The sequence below is a fragment of the Uloborus diversus genome, chromosome 9, assembly GCF_026930045.1.
Source record: "Uloborus diversus isolate 005 chromosome 9, Udiv.v.3.1, whole genome shotgun sequence".
NCBI classification, from domain to species: domain Eukaryota; kingdom Metazoa; phylum Arthropoda; class Arachnida; order Araneae; family Uloboridae; genus Uloborus; species Uloborus diversus.
In genome coordinates, this window is record NC_072739.1 from 150,446,064 (window position 1) to 150,467,801 (window position 21,738).

Genomic DNA, 21,738 nt, shown 5'->3' on the forward strand with positions numbered 1-21,738 from the left:
GAACACGCAAAATGGAGAACATTCCCCCAATTGAATGAAAACGAGGTCTTGGGAGAAGGGGGGGGAGCGTGAAGTTCAAGGCATCAGAATTTTAACATAGTAAGCCTATAGTTAAAGTATGAAGGAAAATTGGGCGAACACAATATTTTTTAATTCGATTGAAACTAGGGCCGACGAGAGGCCATGTTAGCCTAGTCGGAAACTTGGGGCCCGGCCTTTCGGAGGCCCCGACTAGGAATCGTAGTAGTATATTGATAGCAAGTGTCTGCCATTAAAATATATATAGTATATCAACCGTTTTCACACAATCAGAAATATCCAAGAAGTTGCTTGTCCTCGTCCTATTATCCGAATGGCGATAATCCACAAAGCCCGGATCATCAGCCCACTATTTCAGAAAATCCTCTCATCTGGAATTCGATCCGCTAACATCATGGTTCTTTGTTTCACCCATAAATTATTACATGCGTCCATTTTGTAGTACAGCTTCACAGAATAATTCCCGTCGCATGCCATACGGGCCGGGCAACAACTGGTGAATGAAAGTTTTGAATGAATGGCGGCCCCGACCCCTACGCATGGAGAGAAGAGAGAGAGGGAGGGGGGAAGGAGAAAGAACAGGTGGCGCAGATGAAAAAAGAGGGCACAACAGGATCTGACCCTGAAATAGGGGCAGCAGAAGCGGGATAGGTGACACCGTGAGAGTGAAGTGAAGAAATGATATGCACCCAAAGTTTGGGGAATGCAGACAGTCGGAAAAATTCTGTCGGAATCTTTTCGGTATTTTTATCGAAGAGCTTTTCCCCGAAAAGGCCGACTCTGATTTACAGTTGCGGTTACATTTCCACACATAAAGAATTTCTTATACAAGCCGTACCCTTACATTTCAACCGATTTAAAAATATTTTAACAAAACATGCCACCTTAATTAGTTGACCGTAAAAATGCAATTTAAAAGGGAACATTAATTAAAGTAATTTTTGAAATCTCACAGGACAATCTACATAAAACAAATGCCTGTGTGCATTCAAATGATAATTTGTGTCAAATTAAATTTAAAGACCAAAAAATAAGTCCATAATTTAGTATTTGGCAAAATATTTGGAGCCCAAAAATCAGGTTGTAAAAACAAGTACGAAACTATAAATTTGTACATGTGCATTAAAAATATAGTATTCATTTATCGAACTATTATTTTAATAATTTAAAGTAGAAGAAATCTATAAAATTTTCAAAAACCTTGTACATTCACTCTTTATATGGCTTTTACGTAAAACAATGTAAACATACAACATTGTTTTTTAAATCCAACAGATGGCGTTGATGTACTGTGGGTGGGAAAATGAAGGAACGCACTCGGCCAAGCGAGAAATCACAAGTACAAAAGAACTTTCATTCAGTGTAGCGGATATTATCGAAGCAAAATAAATTGCAGATGGAAAATTTAATCATCTCATAAACGGACACTTCCGTAATCATGTTTTTACTGAATGAACTACAAAATGATTGCGCAATAAAGAAGGGGTAAAAATGGAATATCGAAGTCGAAAGAAAGAAAACAAAGTGAACTATTCACTTTTTTTTTATAATTTTTTTAGCAACAAAAACAAATTATAAATGCAACAGAAACGTGAAAAAATCCGTCATTAAAATCGGGGAAAAAGAGGAGAGAGATGCGGTCAGTGAAGCAGAGCTAATTTTGTTCTTATCGGAACGTAATAAGAAATAATGTTAAAAACCAAACGAATTCAATAATTAAACAAATACAACACCCCTTCTTTCGCTGTTCTGTAATTCTGGACTTTTAAAATAACGTTATTCGTTTTGAAAGTCGAGAATCATACTATGGTTTGGATTAAAAATAAAAAAATGTCCATTTTAGGCAGCATTCATGATTTGAAATGTCAACTTAATTTTTTTTTGTAGAGAAATTAGGATTTTCCCACAGAACAAAAAAAATCAGTAATACTTGAAATAGTTACTCTTTCCGGAACGGCGTTCCGGATCACAGAAAAATGCCGGAAAGCTGTAACAGCACGATTTGGTCCCAGTGCGCCCCTGGTACGGTTTTGTAAAAAAAAAAAAAATTCAAAACATTTCTTTTTTTTTTCTTCGTCATTGAATTCAATTACCAATTAAAAATATGTATCACAAATACGAGCCTCAGAATCTGTCGACATTCAGGGCTTTAGTAGAACACAAAACCTTCGGTGCTAGGTGGCGATGGAGGGAAACCCTTTGTCCAGAGGTTATTCATTTTCATTCGCAAGAACAGATCAAGACAGCAACTCTCCCGCAGGCACAAGGCGGGGGGGGGGGGGGGAGAGGGGGGGCAGTAAAACAAATCCCTTCAAAGTAAGCAGACAGCCACGTGGCACCACGCGAGCATACATGAAAGAAAAAGGCTTTCTGTACTTACGGTGAAAAACGGCTACCAGACGTTTGAAGTTTGGATATAAAACAGATGACGCATCCTTCATTTATCAATATTTATTTCTCGATAAAAAATGTGAATGAATTGAAAGATGCTTTCTTTTAGCGGAATGAAACGCGGCCTTTCATGCGTCAATAACAAGCACATAAAACAATCACTTCCACTTCAATCGTACAGCATCGCTCTGATTGGGAATCGAAATCATTTCCAGATTTTTTTTTTTTTTTTTTTTTTTGATTGAGCGGGGGGGAGGCTTACAGACCTGATGCCAACGCTAGATAAAGCGCCAATAAATAAAAGAAAGTATTCATCACAGTGAGTGGGAGGTCACTGTGACCTCCCAAATATTTCCTTATTTGTCAAATTTTCTATGACAATTCTGCCAAATTGTCATCATTCGGAGAAATTTGGAATTCCATTCGGTAAAATTATGATCATTTGCCGAAATTTGACTTTCCATTCGACAAAATTATCATCATTAGGCAATATTTGGAGTTCCGTTCGGCAATGGAGAATTTCCACCCACCCAAAAATGTAAGTTCGAAGCACCCCTGGTGTTGCTTTTGGGCTATTGACGGGCTAGAGAAAATATATTTTTGAATGCTAAAATTAAAACTTTCGTGAAATCCGCATGCGAAAGTTGGAAATCGTGCAGGAGTTGGCAGAGGGGGAAACCAGTGCGATCACAGAATCGTATCCATTCCACACACAGTGCAGGCACATAGAGGATGTCTATTCAGCCCGCAGATGTAGAAGATGCTGAAAATGCGAAAGAAATTAAGGAAGTGACGGGGATATTTGCAAGTGTACAGGCCGTGGACGTGGGCGGAACTGGGAAGCCAGACAGTCGGCGGCTATCAAAATCTGAGGAGGAACAGGAGGGGGAGTGCATTGAACCGCTTGCGCAGGGCTTGCACCCCCCCCCCCTCCCTCCACTTCGAGATGCTGACTGAGTATCAAGCTGCTTGAAAGGGATTTCCCGTTGTTGGTAAACTCAGCAATGAGGAAATGAATTCCATTATTTTGTTCATTTTTCCCTAAACTGCTACAACAGTTCGCTCAACACTTGGATGTTTGCTTTTTTTATCTCTCGAGATACAGAAAGGTATTGTGATGAGTTAAAGAAAATTTGGTACTGATGAGTATATTTTTAGTCCACAACTCAGTGGTGACTAACCTACGGCCATTGGGCCGTATGTATATGGCCCGGCGTGACACGTGACAAGGAGGAGGAGGAGGTAAGGCGAAGTGTAACTTTGCGACAAAGGGGGAAAGGGTCAAAAATGTTGAAAAAATAAGTTCGAAAAGAAGCATACCCCCCCCCCCCCCGGTCCCTCTAAGCTATGATGCCATTCCTACTAAAGAAATATATTGACACATAAATGCTGTTATGACCCTCCCCCAGGAGAAAACTCGGGCTGTGGTAGAGCGTTCAATTAATTTGAAACTAACTTCTCTGAAAAAAGTAACAGGAGTTCTTACTTAGTAAATACATTTTGAAACATTGTATCAATTTTTGTATCTTTATGAAGCGCGGCGATAAAAAATAAACATTAAAGCGTAACCATTAAGCTCGTTAAAGAGAGCCATAAAGCATCTTGTCACGTGGTGTGCTCGAAATCTTCACAGCGACGGTCGCTCGCGGAGCAACTTGTGTCCTGACTTTCCATTCCGTTAAAAAGACAACGCGCTTAAAAACTCGAGTACACGAAAGAGTCGCTATTACTTCGAGAGTCAAAAACGACTCAAGTACAGATTAACAGGGTACTTCATACAGAATGGGAAGTCACGGTGACCTGACGAAAATTCGGCAAAATTGCCATCATTTGGCGAAATTTCTCATTATTCGGGAAATTTGAAACTCCATTCGGCAAATGAAGAATTTCCGCCATCCATAAAATTTAAGTTCGGGGCGTCCCTGACAGTTAAATGTCTTTAATCCGGACTAATAGGGAATCCAAGTAGTCCGAATTAATGAAGTACACATTAAACAAAATAACCTATAAATTGAGCAAAGGTACTTAATCCAACTACTTATTATAAAACTGCATGAGAAGAAATTACAAAACTACATTGCTAAAGCACAAATACAGCATACAAAAATAGATTGTTGCGCTAACTCGCCTTTTGTTTACGCAGAAAGTACATCTAAATGTCTGTCCGGATTAAGTGAATTCCGGATTATCTGGGTCCGGATAAATGAATGTATACCTCACCAATAAGATATTATTGGTATTCAGTTCAAATTATCTCGAACCTACCTGTATCGAAAATTTACAATTTCCCTGTTTTTAGGATAAAAGTTAGGCGTTTTTCAGGCAGCTGTTTTGCCACTTTTTTTGACATATTCTTATGAAATAGGAGCGAGGAAAAACAAAACAATAAACAGTTTATGTTTGGTCTGCATAGTTTTTAACACAAAATCTATGCTACACAGCACATAAAAGTTGTTGTGGAAGTGTATATGTGTGAGAAATTCCTACCATACACTTTCCAGACAGCAAAATTAAAGTAACAACAAACACACCCCTTATCAATTTTTTTGCGGTGTCACTGGCACTAGAGAAGGTTCAAATGCTTCAGCAGCTGATAAGGCGGCGATTCTTTACCTGATAGTTTAAAAAGACTTTTTTCTGTTTCCCCCCTCCTCCCCCACCAAGGGGCTACCTCTATCTTGGATGGTATTTCGAGAGAGCAAACAAACTTGTTACATCTTCCGTGAAAAACTTGGGTGCGAGCATTACGCGAAGATCAAGCAGAATTCCGAGCCTCCGCTGAGGATGAACGGATTTCGGTTGAAGTAGAAATCCGAGTTCACAATTTAGCAAGACTTTCTCGAAATACAGCATCATTATTGTCTAATTACAAGCAACGATAAAATTAAAAAATTTTAAAAACCCCCGACTAAGTCGCAACTGTAGAATCAAGAGGGAAAATTGAAAATCCTTTTAAAAGCCTTACATTATTAAAAATCAATGTCAAGTATTTTATTTGCTATTAAGTAGAAACTGGCAACAGATAAAAATTTTAAATCATTGCGTTTTATTTCCTTGTCGGCCAACAATGATTTCGGTTATCAATCTCGTGAATAAAGGCTTAGCCATTATTAAAATCCCCTTTAAAAAAAACGTTATAATTCGAATTCTATGAAACATGGAAGTTCCAAACACATTTTATCAGACGCGAAAAAAAAAATCTCTTTATTTTGGGTTAACTTTTTTTTTTAATTTTAACTATGTTTTCACTACACAAATCGCGTAAAACCTTTTACAGGTTTTTAATTAATACCTTCGTTAGTTAATGTCATCCAAAAATGCAATTTAGCTAAGAACACTCTCGATCAACTCTCCTTTCAAACATTTATTTTTTTTTTTTTTTTTCAAAATCGGTCCATCCGTTTGGGCGTTAGAGTGCCACAGACAGACACACAGATGAACAGATACGTCAAACTTATAAACCCCTTCCTTTGTGTGTCGGGGGTTAAAAAGAAAAAAAAAAGTTTAATCATTAAATGCTTTAAAATTTACATTATTTAGTTAATAGCTCGAATCCCATGGTTCATAAAGTTCATCGGACTCAACCCTTCGGACTTTTTTTTCTAGGCCATCAATACAGATAATTTTGCTTTGACGCAACTTGACATTTCACATTCTACTGTCTTTGAGATTCAGCTAGCGAATCACGGCAGTCACGTGATCCATTGAGGCGTGACGAATGCAATTCATGAATTTACTTTTTTATTATTTGTAGATCTCTTTGAAGATAAATATTTTCGCATCTAACTGTTATCCCCCCCCCCCTCCCGCAAACGTTGTTTTTGGGTGTTTGCGAAAGCACACAGTTTAGGAAGACTAAATGATAAAAAAAAACTTTCATTTTTGCCTTTTTCAAACGCTAGTTTCTAATGAGGCTTTTTGAAGATTACTGAAATTAAAAATCACATCAGTTTGAAACACCACACCTATCGTTGAAATTATAAACTGTATCCGTCTGAGAGAGAGATGTACTATCCAAATGGCTGAGGAAAAAAAAAGCAATCGCGCTCCTCTGTTGTTTGTGCGGCAGGCGAGTTAAAGTAGGATTTTGTTTATTTTAAGTTTCTTGCAGACAGCTGTCAGAATAATCCTGTAAGTAATCAACTATCCAAAAAAGAAGATTTTATTTTGTCGTTTTTCGGAAAAGCATCGCATAAACTGTTAAACAAAACACAGCCTACGGGCTTCGCTGTATATATGCATGATTAAAACATGCATGTCAACAGAGTCATTCATACCCCATCAAATCATGCCACTTAGCGCTCGTTTTAACGCGGATGGGGACTGTACGAGGACCGACAATATTATTAATATGCTCTTAACAGGATATGACAGCGTGTTAAATTCCGAACAGAACATCCAGAAAAACACACTCCCATTAATAAACCCTGCTTGACCGCACCCCTAGAAACAATAACTCCGACCAATCACAGCCTCAGGTGGAGTGCGATTCCGACCATTGGGAGCACGCCCACCGATGGGCCAAGAATGTGATCCGCTCAAAGATCGTGAGAATCGCTGAGGGCGGGCGAAAGAGGAAAAAAATAAAAAATATATATGTACCACGATGAAAAAGAAAATAAGAAATAAATGGAGAAGGAGAAAGCCGAGAGAGATGGTGGGGTGGGGGGGGGATTCCGCAGCCGGATGCAGAGAGAAGTTTGTAATTTGGTGACTGGCAGACAGGCCGGCGGTGCGTGTCTACTTCATTGAGAAAGTTCCTAAGAAGTGCCGCCCTCGTTGCATGCTTCCGCGAGGAATAATTTGACAACTAGGGAGCGAAATCTGAAAGTGCGATGCTGAGGGATTAGAGAGGGTGTGTTTGTCAATAGAAAACCAGGATGAAGATGGAATGGTGTGATGAGGGGGATACGGATCACAAGCCAAAATTAAAGAGGAAAAAAAACATTCCTTTGTGAGGAAATTGTGTTTGGGAAAGCAATGCTTTCTCACCCAAACTTGTAAATTATACACTAAAAGCACTTATTTTCGCGAAAATGAAGACATCAGTGACTTTGCGAGCTGAAAATTTCCCGAATTTTTAACATTACGAACGGAAAAAAAATATTTTACGATTGCAATGGCCTCTGGAAAATCACGAAAATTAAAGCCTCGCGAATTGGGACTTGTGCAAAGGATAATTAAAATTATAATTCAGGAATGATAATCACAATTTTATTCAAATGAATACGATAAAAAGATTTTGCAACTCTAAACAACTTTTTAGGTTCATTCATTTATATTCGTGTTCTAAAAAAATTATTTGTAGCCAATATGTATTTATAAAATAACATAAGATTAAACATTAGCATCATCTGGCGAAAGCTTAATTTAAATTAACTTACAACTTCAGACGATATATAAGGTATCTGTTACATTTAGAATTTTTAAATCCATTATTTTCCATGACTTCTGCTCATAACTTTCCATGATTCACGAGATAAATTGTCAGAAAAAACATACAGTTTAACAAGAATAATCCAAATGTTTTGTGAAAACAAAATTGCAACTGTCTGAGCTATGCTTTGTACTACGTTTACAAAAATTCAAATTGAAGCAAAATGTAACTAACCAAAAATAGAATCGCGGCTAACGCGTAAAAAACAGCTAAAATGTTTAAATTTTACATTTAATCTGTAAAACGTTATAAGTAAGTATTCAAGAAAGCAAAATCCACGATTAAGACAATTTCCAAGATTTTTGAGCATTTTTTGTTGAAAACCATGATTTTCCATAACCAAATTTGATCACGGTTGAAATCCATGACTTTCCAGGCGCGGACACCCTGGATTTATTTCCAAGCTCCTACAAACTGACACCAGGAAACTCAAAAGACATTTTAAATTATCAACAAACATTCAACATTAATCATTTATTTGTCCACAATTTCCCCCATACGAAGCATCATAATTAATCTTAATCATAAAATTAATTTCTGGTAAGTCTCCTTACCTGTCGTGCAAAGTCCTATGAACGTGTGCGTATGCCTCTTGACGAGATCAACCCCTCGGACGATTGGCAACCTCCTCAGAATGTGGTCTACGAAGTCGAAAGGTGTGATGGCAGACAGGTCCCATTTTAGTGTGTTTAGGACTAATAGTTCCCAGCTCTGCAAAGAAAGAAAACACACGATTTTAAGTTGATAGCTGAAGCTGACACATAAAAATGATTTATTTTCTTCAAATCTATAATCTGGCGGATAAAGATTACCCTTTGGGGGGAAGGGTTCATTCTGAAGAGTGATTCCCCCCCCCCCCCCCACACGAATCTACTGTTTTGAGGTTGAAAAAATTTCTTAAACTGCTTGAGTTTCAATAAAAATGCACTAAATCTATCAGGAATAAGGCACCTATTAGGCTATAGACTGAACAAATTGATTTCATAAGCAATAAAAAGAAGTTGGTATTTCAAATATATTTACCTTTAAAAATAATTAATAAATTGAAAATATTACTGCAATAAGAAATAAATAAATTCTTTTGTGCAGAGAAGTAAACAGTAATCAACAACTTTTAACGCGCTGATGTACCCTCTCAAAGAGTCGAGAAAGGTTTTTAAAGTAATAATAGAACATTGCAAGACAAAATCAAGATTTTCCCAGCTGACAGGACAAATATATTCCCACTTCCAACGCCCCTCACAAAAAAAAAAAAATAATAATAATAATAATAATAATAATAAAACGCATTCTATCCGCTTGAAGGCCTTTGTCAACTGTTGTACTAATTGCACTAAAAATACTTCACTCAGAACTGAAGAAAAAAAAGTAACCCACTAAACACGTAAAAATCCACCTGCATTCCACCTGATCGAGTTCCCACAAAGGTACGAACACTCCTCTATTTCAGGAAAGGCACACCATCCAGCGCATTCCTTTCACGAGGAGGAACCCAAAAAAACGAACTTAAAAAATATCCAATAGTACTGGAGTTGGCTTACTGCTATACTATAGTAGTTTCATGCTCCGCACAAGGCACTCGAAAGAAAAGATTGTGGAAAAAGTAGAACTCTTCAGGCAGGTAATAAAAAAAAGCATGTGGCAGTCTGGGAGCTTTTTTCTGTTTTTTATCCCTTGAAGAGAGAGGGGGGGGGGCTGCTTGCAAGAAGGAAAATAGAAAAAACGCTATGGAGGTAGTGTGACCTATCCCTTTGCGTCCCCCCCCCCCTTTTCAAGAGTTATTCATTGAATTTCATTAGAAAGGAAAAAATTAAGAAATAAAATATTTAGCGGTTGGTTACTGTAAAATTCTGAAATGTGGTAAAAATCGACATTCGCTGGTGAATATCAACATTCACATTCCAAAGATATCGGCGAAAGGTTGAATATTTCCAGATTGAAAGTCGACATTTTCCACTTTTGGTCTTTTCCGGCAACAAATTCACTATTTTTATAAGCTGCACTGAGAGTTTTCTGAGACATTTTAGAAGCATTTTGCACTGCACATTTTATTTCTGGAAAAGTCAATTCTCCGATACATAACTTGATAATTAAGATCCGACAGACAAAAGATCCGGTAATATCCATGGATAGTCCCGTTTTTCAGACAAGCAGGACAGAAAGTCCCATTTACTGGTTTCTCTTTAGTCCAAGGCCGCCGCGAGCCAAGACGGGTTCTTGTCAGTTTGGTTACAGGGTCTCCCTCCACCCCTAAAACTTTCCAAAATTACACTTCTGAAATTTCGATTCCTCCCCCCTCTCGTCGGCCCTGTCATTGTCTCAACTTTATCTTTTGTGTCCAACATTCGTACTGACTACCATCACTAGTACAAAGTACATATCGTCGCCTCAGAGCAACATAAGATATCTTCCTGGGATTAGATGTCTTACTGTTGCTCTGAGGCGACGATATGCATGTACTTTCACTTATTGAAAAGAATTCAATGAAAGCTTACATGTATTTATTCTTGGATCAAATGTACGAAAACCGATAAGACATTAAAAATAAAATAGCCAATGAATGGAAATTTCAATTTGATACACAAAAAACCTTACATTCATCAAATTAATATATCTCATTTTATGATATCGCATACAGATTACTTGTAACACAATTCCAACGCAAGGCTTTATCACTAGCTTTTGCCAGCATTCTAGCATTCTGTAACGAGATAAGACACCCAATCTATGCAGTTGAGCACTACGATAAAAACAAGCCCAACCAACAAATCTAGGGGTTGAAGGGAAGCTTTCTCTTGATTCTCGGAAAAGACCACCCTTCTCGGCATTGAGTAGGGGAGAGCGCAACAGGTTCCCAGGCTGGGCTGAAGTTCCACTAGGCAGGAGGGGGAGGAGGGAACCTAAGCCTACATTTTTCCCAATTTAGCTGCTTCCTATGGGAAAAACGCCCAGTTCAAGTTTTTTTCCTGGAGGGTACACTTTCCCCCACCAGCATGAGGGGTTTTCTCCCTCACCCAGGAGAATTGACAACATGCTCATAGATACAAGAGAGCTTACTACTTTTTTTTCTTTTTTTTTCACATCGCCTCGTTCATTTTTTCACCATAAAGTTAGTCCACAAACGCAACAAGTTATGCATCTCTATTGAAACGAAATGACACCTGCTTCATGCATTCACGGTACACAGAAGGATGCATTAGTAATGAATGCATTTAACAAGTGACACTGAAACTATTGATCTGGGGTTGATCTTTGATATGGGGAAAGGACTTCGGGCTTTGCGTAAAAATTCCCCCCCCAATGCAAAAACCTGCTGAAAGTATGCTTAGCTGCACGAAAATGTTTACGGTGACACCTTAGATTCGTTAGCGGGGGGGCACAAATAGAAATCCCCCCAGCCAAAAAAGTGATGACGCACAACGTACATTATCCACTCAAATGCTACGGAAAACCCCCACCCTCACAAATGAAAAGAGCATAGGACCCCTTAAAACTCCCTATAACATTTTTATGGCGCAGTCTGTCTATGACCTTACCCTCGAAGGCACGAAAACACTTGCATACGATCAACGTTAATGAAGTTTATAAATCGAATCATCTCTCCCCTCCCACTAATCCAGAGTATGACAATGGTCGATTTTTAAGGACTTCAACGAATTTGTACATTCATTGTCCTTTTCAATAATCATAAAATTACGCACACTGTATACAGGGTTTCAAAAGAACTGAGGGAGCTCTTTGGTCTTGAGAACTAATTTTAATAAATAAATAGCCTGAATTTGGCCGATTATGAGAAAATTCCCATAAAATTGAGAAGTCTGGGACCAGAACTTCCATGTAAATTAAGCCCTGTTGTGCATGTTGTTGATGACTTTCTTTAATTCACCGACGAGGGGCCATGCTAGTTTCGTCGGGAACTAGGGCCCCGGCTTAGAATCAAAGCAGTTTGAGCTTCATATAAGTTTTATAGGGAGGGGAGATCAGCAACCCAACTTGACAAGGAGCTCAGCTCCTCGACAGCTCCAGCAGGGGGTATCCCTCTTGCAAACACCTTTGTCTGTATATCCTTAGGGAGGACAACTTGTGCTCGACAAAAGCTCTCAGTAATTTCAGGTGACAAAAACACCCACGAGGTGATCTCTAAAATAAATATCAACACCACAATAAGCATATTACAAAAGGGTTTGGAAGGCACTTTTCTTTTAAAAAAATTCCAATTCACGGAAGGAATGCAGGCTGTCCGCCCTTCCTCGCTCACACATCAGCATCAACAAAGAGCCCAGTATCGGACCTTGACCTCCATTTCTCTGAAAGGTCAGACTCTTCGTTAACAGGTTTATCCTGCTTCAAATTCAAACACTATCAGTTTCGCAGAAGACAGTCTTTCTTATGCACAAGTGCTTCAACTCTCATCGACGGGATTAAATGGCGAAAGTTTTTTGTTTTTCCTTCGATTGCCAAAAACCAGAAAGGAGTCTGACAAGACACCCAGGGGCAACGTCCCACTCCACTTATCGTAAATTTCATAGCCACAGTTAATACACCGATTAACAAGTCGGATGCTGAGGGCAGACACATAAATATAGATAAACTAACCTTCAGATGCTCTTTTTACCGCAACCAGCTTTATCGCAAAAATAAGTAATATTTTACCATACTTCTTCGTATTGCTATCTGCACTGTAGTCTATTAGGACGTTAAGTGACTCGATGTTTGAATAAAACGGAAAAACAAGCCTCACCTTGAAAAGGAAGAGAGGAGTTCCTTTAAAATGCCGCAGAAAGAAATAAACATGAATTAGAAGCTACAGTTTTCCCAAATATTGAGGACTTTTACTCTTCAGTTTGCTGCCTGTTCTTAGCTCAGAAAATTGCCTGCTCTTTTAGGAGGCATGGTGAAACAGAATAAATTAAGGGTGAAAGAAGGTCAGGTTAAAACATGATCTTACATTGCATAAGGGGCATTCCACGGTATTTTTGACATTATGTAGAGTCCGTAACGTGACCTTTTTTTGCCATAAAATTTTAATTTACCGTTTGATTTGCAAATTATTTTAATTTGAGCTGGTGTGTTGGTAGGAAAAGATCAAAATAAAATAATATAATATGCTAATCAAACAGTAAATTAAAAAGTTATGGCAAAAAAGGTCACGTTACGGACTCTACATAAATGTCAAAAATACCGTGGAATGCCCCATAACATGACATCATAATAACCATTTTAATCTGGTGGCCAAGGCCTGAGGCCAGGGCCGCCGAGAGCCAAGTTGTCCCTCTTCCACCCAAGACTTATACTACTCTGATTCCGAGTCGAGCCCCTAGTTTTCGATTAGGCTGACATAGTCACTCGTCGGCACTGCCTGAGGTACAAACGTTGTAACACAAAGCACTATTCTCGTCGGAAACACCTCAAGAGTAAGTTACAGCCCTTAAGACAGGGCTAAGGTAGAACTACATGCAAAATCCCAGACAGCCCGATTCTCAAATTCAGAGACTGCGAATCGCAAGCCGCTTATTTCGCAATTTTACAAGGGGGGGGGGAGGTTCAAGGAGTTCCTTCCCACCACCAAAATCAGTCCAATTTCAGCCTTGATTAAAAGATATGAAACAAAAATTCAATTTCATGTCATGTCCCGCCCCCTTCTCCTCTTAACAAAATGAAGCTTAGAAAAAGAACCATAAAATGCTCCTTTTAAAAGAGTTGCTTTAATAAAGATATCGTTTTCCAATTGCAACACACAGTTTTCTGTGTATGCGCTGAATTTGCGAGATTAAAACAATTTAGAACGATAAGATTATAATATTGGTGGTCAGTCGGTTCGGAGAAGAAACATAACGCAGATATTGAAGTCTGTTTTGACCGATGAGTGTTATCATTGTGAGAATGCTTAAGGTTTCCGATTCTCTAGGACTCAAGCGCGTTCTTTTTTTGTTCCATCATTTAGCACTGATTAAAAAATAGAAGGAAAACTGGAATATAATCGCTGAGTTTGGAACAAATTATGACACACTGAAAGATATGTAACAAGATCCCCAGAAACGCAGTATGGAAAGTTCCAATGATACTTCGCTAGCTACTGTGTGCTTGTAGCATCAGCAATTTTAGCTGCTTTATTGCGTAGAATAGATGTTTGAAATTTCACCTCGACACCGATACATCTGTTCCCACGGCTTAAGTTTATTTAAATTGAAGTAGGATTTGAAAGAATTTGTATGCAAGTTCGATCTCATGTTACATATACAAAGCGATAAACTGACGTAATCTTGCATTCGTTATGTAAAGGCTCACAAGTTTATTGATAAACGCAAACTATTATATTTACATGGATGCCCGTCTGGGGGGGGGGGAATACGCCAGTTGTTTTAGAGGGATTATTTTGAGAGGTATTTTTTACTTTTTGGGCGGGGACTCTACGACTCTACGCGATTTTAGAGGGTGCGCCCTTGCTGTTAGAGGGGTAGGCACTTCTGATACCTACCAGCTGAATTCTAAGAAATTTTACTAAACTGATAGACGTTTCAGCCGTTTATTGCGAGAAGTAATATGAATAAATTTTTATAAGGAAATTCGACACATAAACAGTCGTGAACAATTCAAACAATAGTTAATATTTAAAAAAAAAACTGCGGCATTACGTTTCCTGAATAAATTACATTCTAGTAGAGGTGAAAAATTCAAAATTCAACAGCCTTAGGTTAGGGGCGAAGTGAATATGAATTTACCTACGTGGGTCCCCCCCGAAAAGAGGACTTTTTGTTTTTCATCCTCAACTTGCATAATACTACATCACAATTCAAACTATATTAGGAATGCATGGACCTGTATTCAACAAGAATTTTCTAAAAATATTATATGCATTTAAGATTTAAAGGCAAAATGATCGGATTGTCCCTTTTCTCCAGAACTAGGCGCATTTGTACGCCATAATGATTTTCAAAATACTTTCAGTGGTTATTTTCATGAATACAAGTTAAATTTTTTATAATTAAATAAACTATCTTCAACAGAACTAAGTTTTACAAATACAAATAAAAGTTTCGTACATAGTTTTTTTTTTTTTTTCACTTCAAATTTTTGTTCGGCATTTATTATTTTTTTTTTTTTTCCTCTATAGAATTGAGTCAGAGATGATGGTTTTCCGAATTCACAAAAAGGCCATCGAGCATCTCAACGAAAGGGTAAATATGGAAAACAGATCGAAAAGGGCATCCGACTTTTTCGAATCGACCAAATCAACAGGGCCGCAGAGAGCCCAGACGCCCTCCTATTAATCTTGTCAAATTTATACTACTCCGATTCAGTAGCGTGCACGGGGGGGGGGGGAGAGAAGGGACACACGTTGTCCCGAGCCCGAGCCTGAAGGGGACCCGAGATTGGTGAAATATATCTCGAGTCGTAGAGGGATAAATAATATGGAGGTGGGCCCGTAAAATTCATTTGTGACGGGCCCCAAAATTTCTGTGCACGCCCCTGCTCCGATTCCGAGCTGCGCCCTCTCAAGGCGACCTACTAGTAGGCCTTGTAAATTGAATTTCTACATACTGACTGTGGCGCAGCGAGAGGGGGGGGCGGTGTTTTAGGGGTGAAAACACCCCTCAGAGGCATTGGTTTTAACATAAATGCAAATTGTAATACAGTAGTTTATGCATATGAAAGGGCTGTTTTGATCAAAAAATCCCCTTCATAAGATATTTCTGTTCAAAAAACCATATTTTTGATCAAAACTCCCCTCTAGAAATTTTTGATCAAAAATCCCCCTACAGAAGATATTTTTGGCTGCGGTAGTGCATACTGAACACCTCTTTCTCTACAAAGTGCACAGAACAGGCAGCCACTTACATTTCAAAACATTGTCTTCATTTCGTTTCCGAAACTCGGCAGCAGGTTCGCATTCACTTTCGTTTTCCCGAGGCTCCAAAACCTGCAACTTCATTTTATGCCTGATCCCCCGATCGGCAAGGACAAAGTGAGATTCCCATGACGCAAAAGTTGACAAGACCACCGATGCAGCGAAGCAGACCGTTTCCCACAGGAAGTCTACTATCAAGAAATCCTGGTTCTCCCCCTCCCCCACCTCGAACGAGTCCCGTTGCTCGTTCTCGTGACGACTCGATTACCACTTGCAATTTCCTTTGCCATCTAACTGCGAGCGAGAGGCATTACGATCGACATATTAGGCAAATGACACACAACATAACATAATGCAACAATGTAACTTTATATTATAATGGGAAAAAAGGGGGGTGGGGAGCAAGTAGTGAAAAATCTTCTGTTTGATTTTTTTTTTCTACCCCGAAGAAAGATTTCTGAATGAAAGGAAGGAAATAATTACATTCATAGAAACGTCTAGGATTTTTTTCTTTTCAAGGTTCAAAAACACTCCTTGAGATATTTAAAGCTCTAGATTAGCGGTCGCAAATGGTGCGACGCAGTGGCGAGTCCAGGGGGGCGGCTATGAGGCTGCAGTCGCCCCCAGACCAGAACTATATTCTTTCTTAATGTAAAATAATATTAATAAAAAAGATATAATTTCTTATATTTATCATTTTATTCGTTTTCCCTCAGGTTGATACACGAATTTGCTATAGTAACGGAGATGTTAATTTTCCGAACTTTTCCTTTAGAACTTCGGAAATTTTGCCCTACCCGCGCCAAAAATTTATTTATTTCATCTCTAAGAGAAGAAAGAGAGAAAACAAATTGCAGGCCTCATTGCTACTTGTTTTTTCCTCCCCCCCTCTCTCTCTTTAATTGTTTCTCACTTTTTTAAACTTGTTAGTTCACAATTTTTCAGGTTTTCTTTCTTATATTTAATTTACACTACCTGCATCTTTGATGAGCTATTTTTTTTTTTTTTTTTTTTTGCATAACTAACGAAAATTAAAGTTTGTGCCTTCAATTTGCTTTGGTCTCTAAAATGCATGATATTTTTCTTTTTTTTTTCTTTTAATATACACTGACATTTAAACCAATGAATACTAAATTTTAGACACTTACAAGTGTGACTCAGAGCACCTCACTCATTAACACCTCTTGATAAACAAAAATTACAACCAAAAGTGTAAAGAAATGCCTTCGTTTGCATCAATGAACTTTGGTGATGTGAAAGAGACATAATTTTTTAATGATATCAGCCGTCCCTAGAATAAAATCCTGGATTCGCCACTGGTTCGACGTACGGTTGCCAACCTTGGAGAAACAATTAGAGGAGCATATGTGATGATTTTGAGGAGAGTTTTGAAATTTCGCAGAGCAGCCCGGTATTTTGCATGAAATTCTATAAAAAAACTAAAGTTACTAATCCAAATTTGTTTTTGCGCATTACAAATCATTTTAAGCACTAGCATAAAAATCAAACAGCTTCAAACACCATGTCATGCTTGAAAACGCTCGGCCGGAAAATGCGGAACAAAAGAACTTTTTTGCGGAGCTTCTCCATTTTTGCGGAGTAGTTGGCAACCCTGTGCGACGTGACTAAAAATAGACGTTCAGCGCATCATCAGTCGACGTAATCCAGGTATCCATCGACGTAATCAGCCGCGCAAGGTGACAGGGCACGGAGGCCCGCCGGCCCGATACGCCCTCAAGCCTAAACAGCTTTTTTTCATTAAAAAAATATTTTTTCTTTTTTTTTTTAGCGCAATTTCCTTTTTTTTTTTTTTAAATTACGCTAACAAACAAACTTGTGCGACTTCACTTCTCTTTTTTTGAGCAATCATGATTGCTTATTGCTTTCATTTGACTGTTTTTGAGGTCCTTTGATTTTTCCCACCGCCACCCTCTGCACCATCAGCGCGGACAGGCGGGCTCCTCACAATGCTGCTCCTGTAGCGAAAGCCGTCTCCAGGTTGCATCCATGTCCTACACACACACACACAAACACACACATACATACAGACACTTACACATATACACACACAAAAACCTACACACACAAAACTACCCACACTTTCATGCCTGCACACAGACACAAACACACATGCCTACATACACATACCCCATACACACAAACACACATATCCCCCCCTACACTCGTGATTGCGAAAAACATAATTTGAATTCAAGATGTAAAAATCCAAATTATTTTTTTTAACACTTTTTTTGGCGCCCTTTTGCGGGATCCAGTTCGCCCCTGAAGGTGACGTAATCCAGAGCAAACTTTCACGACTACGACAACTTTTGTGCTAACTATACATTTTTAAATATGGCTACCGAAAGTCAAAAGAGGCTAGCATTTTTGTGACTATGGTAGCCAGTGGTCACTACTCAGAATTGCCAGTCTAGAGCGTTATTGATATTCCTGGAAGAGTGACATGTACCAGAACAGGAAGAACAAGAGATCAATTTCATAGAATACTCATTTCTAACAATGAGTGGAAGATGGGGAGAGAAGAGAGGCGTACAATATTTTGACATTTTTAAAAATTTAAATAAGTGACTGTAAAAGCACTTATTTTCGCGAGCTCATCGTAATCGTAAAATTTTAAGCCCACGAAATATTTTTTCGCTGCGGGTTTTTCAACTTCCGGTTCAGTTCACATTTTAAACGAAATTTTGAGTACGCGAAATGACCGATATTTTTAGTTTAAATAAGTGCTTTCACAGTAGAACAAAAAAAAAATAATAATAAATAAATAAAACGAGCTGATGTTCCTTTTACTCCAATTTAATGTCATTTTCCCATTATTGGCAATTTTAATGCGATTCAATAGTTTACTCTCTAAATATCACCACCAGTGGCCAAATTGAAACCAGATTAAAAATAAATAAATAAATAAGTTTAAAAAATCGCCAATTTGGCGACAAAAAGACTTTCGATATGTTGCCAAGTGTGCGCTAAATTATAACACCACTTGAGTATCCATCGAAATTAACAATGATTTCCCCCCCAAAAAGGGGCAAAAGATCCCTTTAGAAACACCCGAATGCAATCGAAAGGGGAGGTGCACAACTAGACCCCACTAGGAGTCTACGTACCAAATTTCAACTTTCTAGGACATACCGTTCTTGAGTTATGCGACATACATACGCACATACATACATATGTACGTCACGAGAAAACTCGTTGTAATTAACTCGAGGAATGTCAAAATGAATATTTCGGGTGTTTATACGTTCTTAGGCACTTATTAGCGTGTGGTCGGGTTGAAAAAAAACTCAACATTAATTCGGGGGTGAGCAAAATGGAAATTAAGGCCGAATTTTGAGTGAAAATTTTTTCGCGAATACAATATTACCTTTTTTGTAAAAGGAAGTAAAAACATCTATACGCGTAAACGAAAAAAATAGACCAGAAGTAAACAACCAGGTTGCCAGACGATTTGCCACTGGGGCGGGGGTGGGGATACTTTTGGGGATTTTTTTGGGAATAAAAAAAGTGAGCTAATAATACTCTCATCGTCTGCTTGGCAACCATTTGTTCTTCTCCAAGCAACATACGTGATTGGCGTCGCCGAATGGCGCATTTCTTTTAGTACATCAAGTACGGATCAGAGATACTGGTAGGAGTTTTCGTACCCGATTTAATCCCGGGTGAGAATTTCCGTTCATCTTTAATCTTATATACGGTTGACATGGAAGTTGTTCGATTATCCGTGTTTTCCGATTTCCCACGTAAATACAAATATTAGCAAGGATAACCGGCAATGCAATATGATACAGACATCAAGGGGGCAGCGAGATGGAGTGGGAACGTTAGGGGATGAAACCCCGAGTGGGGTGATAGTGGACTCAAGTAAAATTTCCTGCTGCGCTGCTGATTTTTTCTTTAAAAATTTCGAATTCCGCCGACTGTTTGAAACATCGCAGAACATCAAAAGTTGTCTCTGCGTATCCTCTTATATATAATAGCCGATGATCAAGTAACCCGCGTGTTTCAACAATGAAACTCGCGCCACGGCATGATAATTTGATAATATGTTTTGGTAATGTTTTACATGCAGGGAAAACTTTATCGTGACAAGGCTGAACACGATCCGGTAGATAAACTGTTTTACTCGCAAGACTGTGCCATTTCAAGGGAATGAAGAAACGAAACGCTATCTATTGGAGTTTAGGGTTAATCCACTGGAGTTAGGAGGGTTACAATTTCAACTATCAAAATGTAAAAGCAATTTTAACCAGTTGACTGGCGACTTTCTAGTTTTTGATAAATACACGTGTCTATAAAAAATGTTTTAACGTCAGGCACCAAACTCAGGGGCACCCCGATGGAAGGCCAGTGTGACTTTCCAAAAAATGTCCTTATTCGGTAAATTTTGTCTGACTATTCGGTAACAGTATCATCATCTGGCGACATTTGGTGCTCCATTCGGCAAATTGAGAATTTTCGCAATTCCAAAAATTTGTAAAAGTATCATCATCTGGCGACATTTGGAGCTCCATTCGGCAAATTGAGGATTTCCGCAATTCCAAAAGTTTTAAGTTCGGGGCGTTCCCGACAAAATTCTGCAGTTTTTATCCATATATTGAATTACTGAGAACTAAAAGAAATTTACTTACGATTATTTGTGAAACTGTTATGGAATGGTCTGTATACAGACATAGCCTTTCCGCTGTGAGAGGTTTGCTTTGACGTAATTTTGATGCTAAAAAAAGGCAAACAGTCCCTAGAAGTTGCAAATGACTTTTATCTACCCTAACTAAAGACAAAAACCTGTCCAAACAATTTACTGCTAATGGAAACACTTCATCTTGACACCGTTCTTCTTCACAAACCTATAAAGAAAAAGACAAAATAAATTTTTGTCGGCAAAAAGTAACAACGCACGCCAGCAACAGAAAAGTGACACAAGTCAACAAAAATCATCGCCTAAAAATTGCCAAATAAAAATCTCATGAATTTGTATTGCATTTCGTAACCAAATAATAAGTATTATTCCCGATATTTTACATCCGGTTTATCCGTTAGTTTACGGATATTACGTTGTTTTTTTATTTCAATGCCATAACTCATCAACTCAAATTTTTTGAGTTGTGTCACTTCTATTGCCGAGGTATAGTGTATAAAAAAAAACACTAAGAATGTTTTTTAAAAATCTCAATAACATTTATTGCTTTTCCATTGAACCAAAAAATCTTTAAATACGATAAATATATTCAATAATTTTAGGAGCTGTAATTAATCTTTACTAATAATCAAGCTGAAAGTCTGGATCTCTGGATGTCTGTTACGCGCATAGCGCCTAGACAGTTCGGCCGATTTTCATGAAATTTGGCACAAAATTAGCTCGTATTATAAGGGTGACCACCTCGAAGCGATTTTTCGAAAATTCGATTTTGTTCTTTTTCTATTCAAATTTTAAGCCCATTTTACCGAGCAAATTATCACAAGATGAACGAGTAAATTATCATAACGTTTACGAGTAAATTATCATAAAGTGGACGAGTAAATTATCATAACGTGGACGAGTAAATTATCATAACGTGGACGAGTAAATTATCATAACGTGGACCAGTAAATTATCATAACGTGGACCAGTAAATTATCATAACGTGGACGAGCAAATTGCCATAAACATGAACGAGCAAATTGCCATAAACATGGGCGAGCAAATTAACATAGCCATATTGGCGAGAAATTCATCATCCATTATTTGTAAATATACAGACGAACCAAATGACCTTTCTATTTTCTACTAGGGACAAAGCCGTGCGGGTACCGCTGGTTACTAGATTACTAATAATCAAGGAGGTGCAATCGTGCAATTATTCTACTTTTGCAATTACATTGTTTGGGATGGTAAATTTAGGTTCAATACCAGTTAGTAAGAAAAGCAATTTTTAACACATTGAAACGCCAGTTAATTAACGGGTCTTTATGATAGAATTATGATAATTTACTACTTTTCAAGAACAGCACAATAATAATT

The 21,738-nt window shown here is 38.2% G+C and overlaps 1 protein-coding gene across 1 annotated transcript in view; it reads right to left on the reverse strand.

Annotated features, from left to right (window-relative positions):
- The window catches only part of LOC129229254 (G1/S-specific cyclin-D2-like), a 45,743-nt gene that overhangs the window by 17,141 nt on the left and 6,864 nt on the right, over window positions 1-21,738 (reverse strand). The window contains exons 2-3 of the mRNA XM_054863521.1: window positions 20,369-20,584; window positions 8,422-8,578 (exon numbers count right to left, since the gene is read on the reverse strand). Coding sequence (XP_054719496.1) covers window positions 8,422-8,578; window positions 20,369-20,584 — 373 coding nt within the window. The remainder of the gene's footprint in view (window positions 1-8,421; window positions 8,579-20,368; window positions 20,585-21,738) is intronic.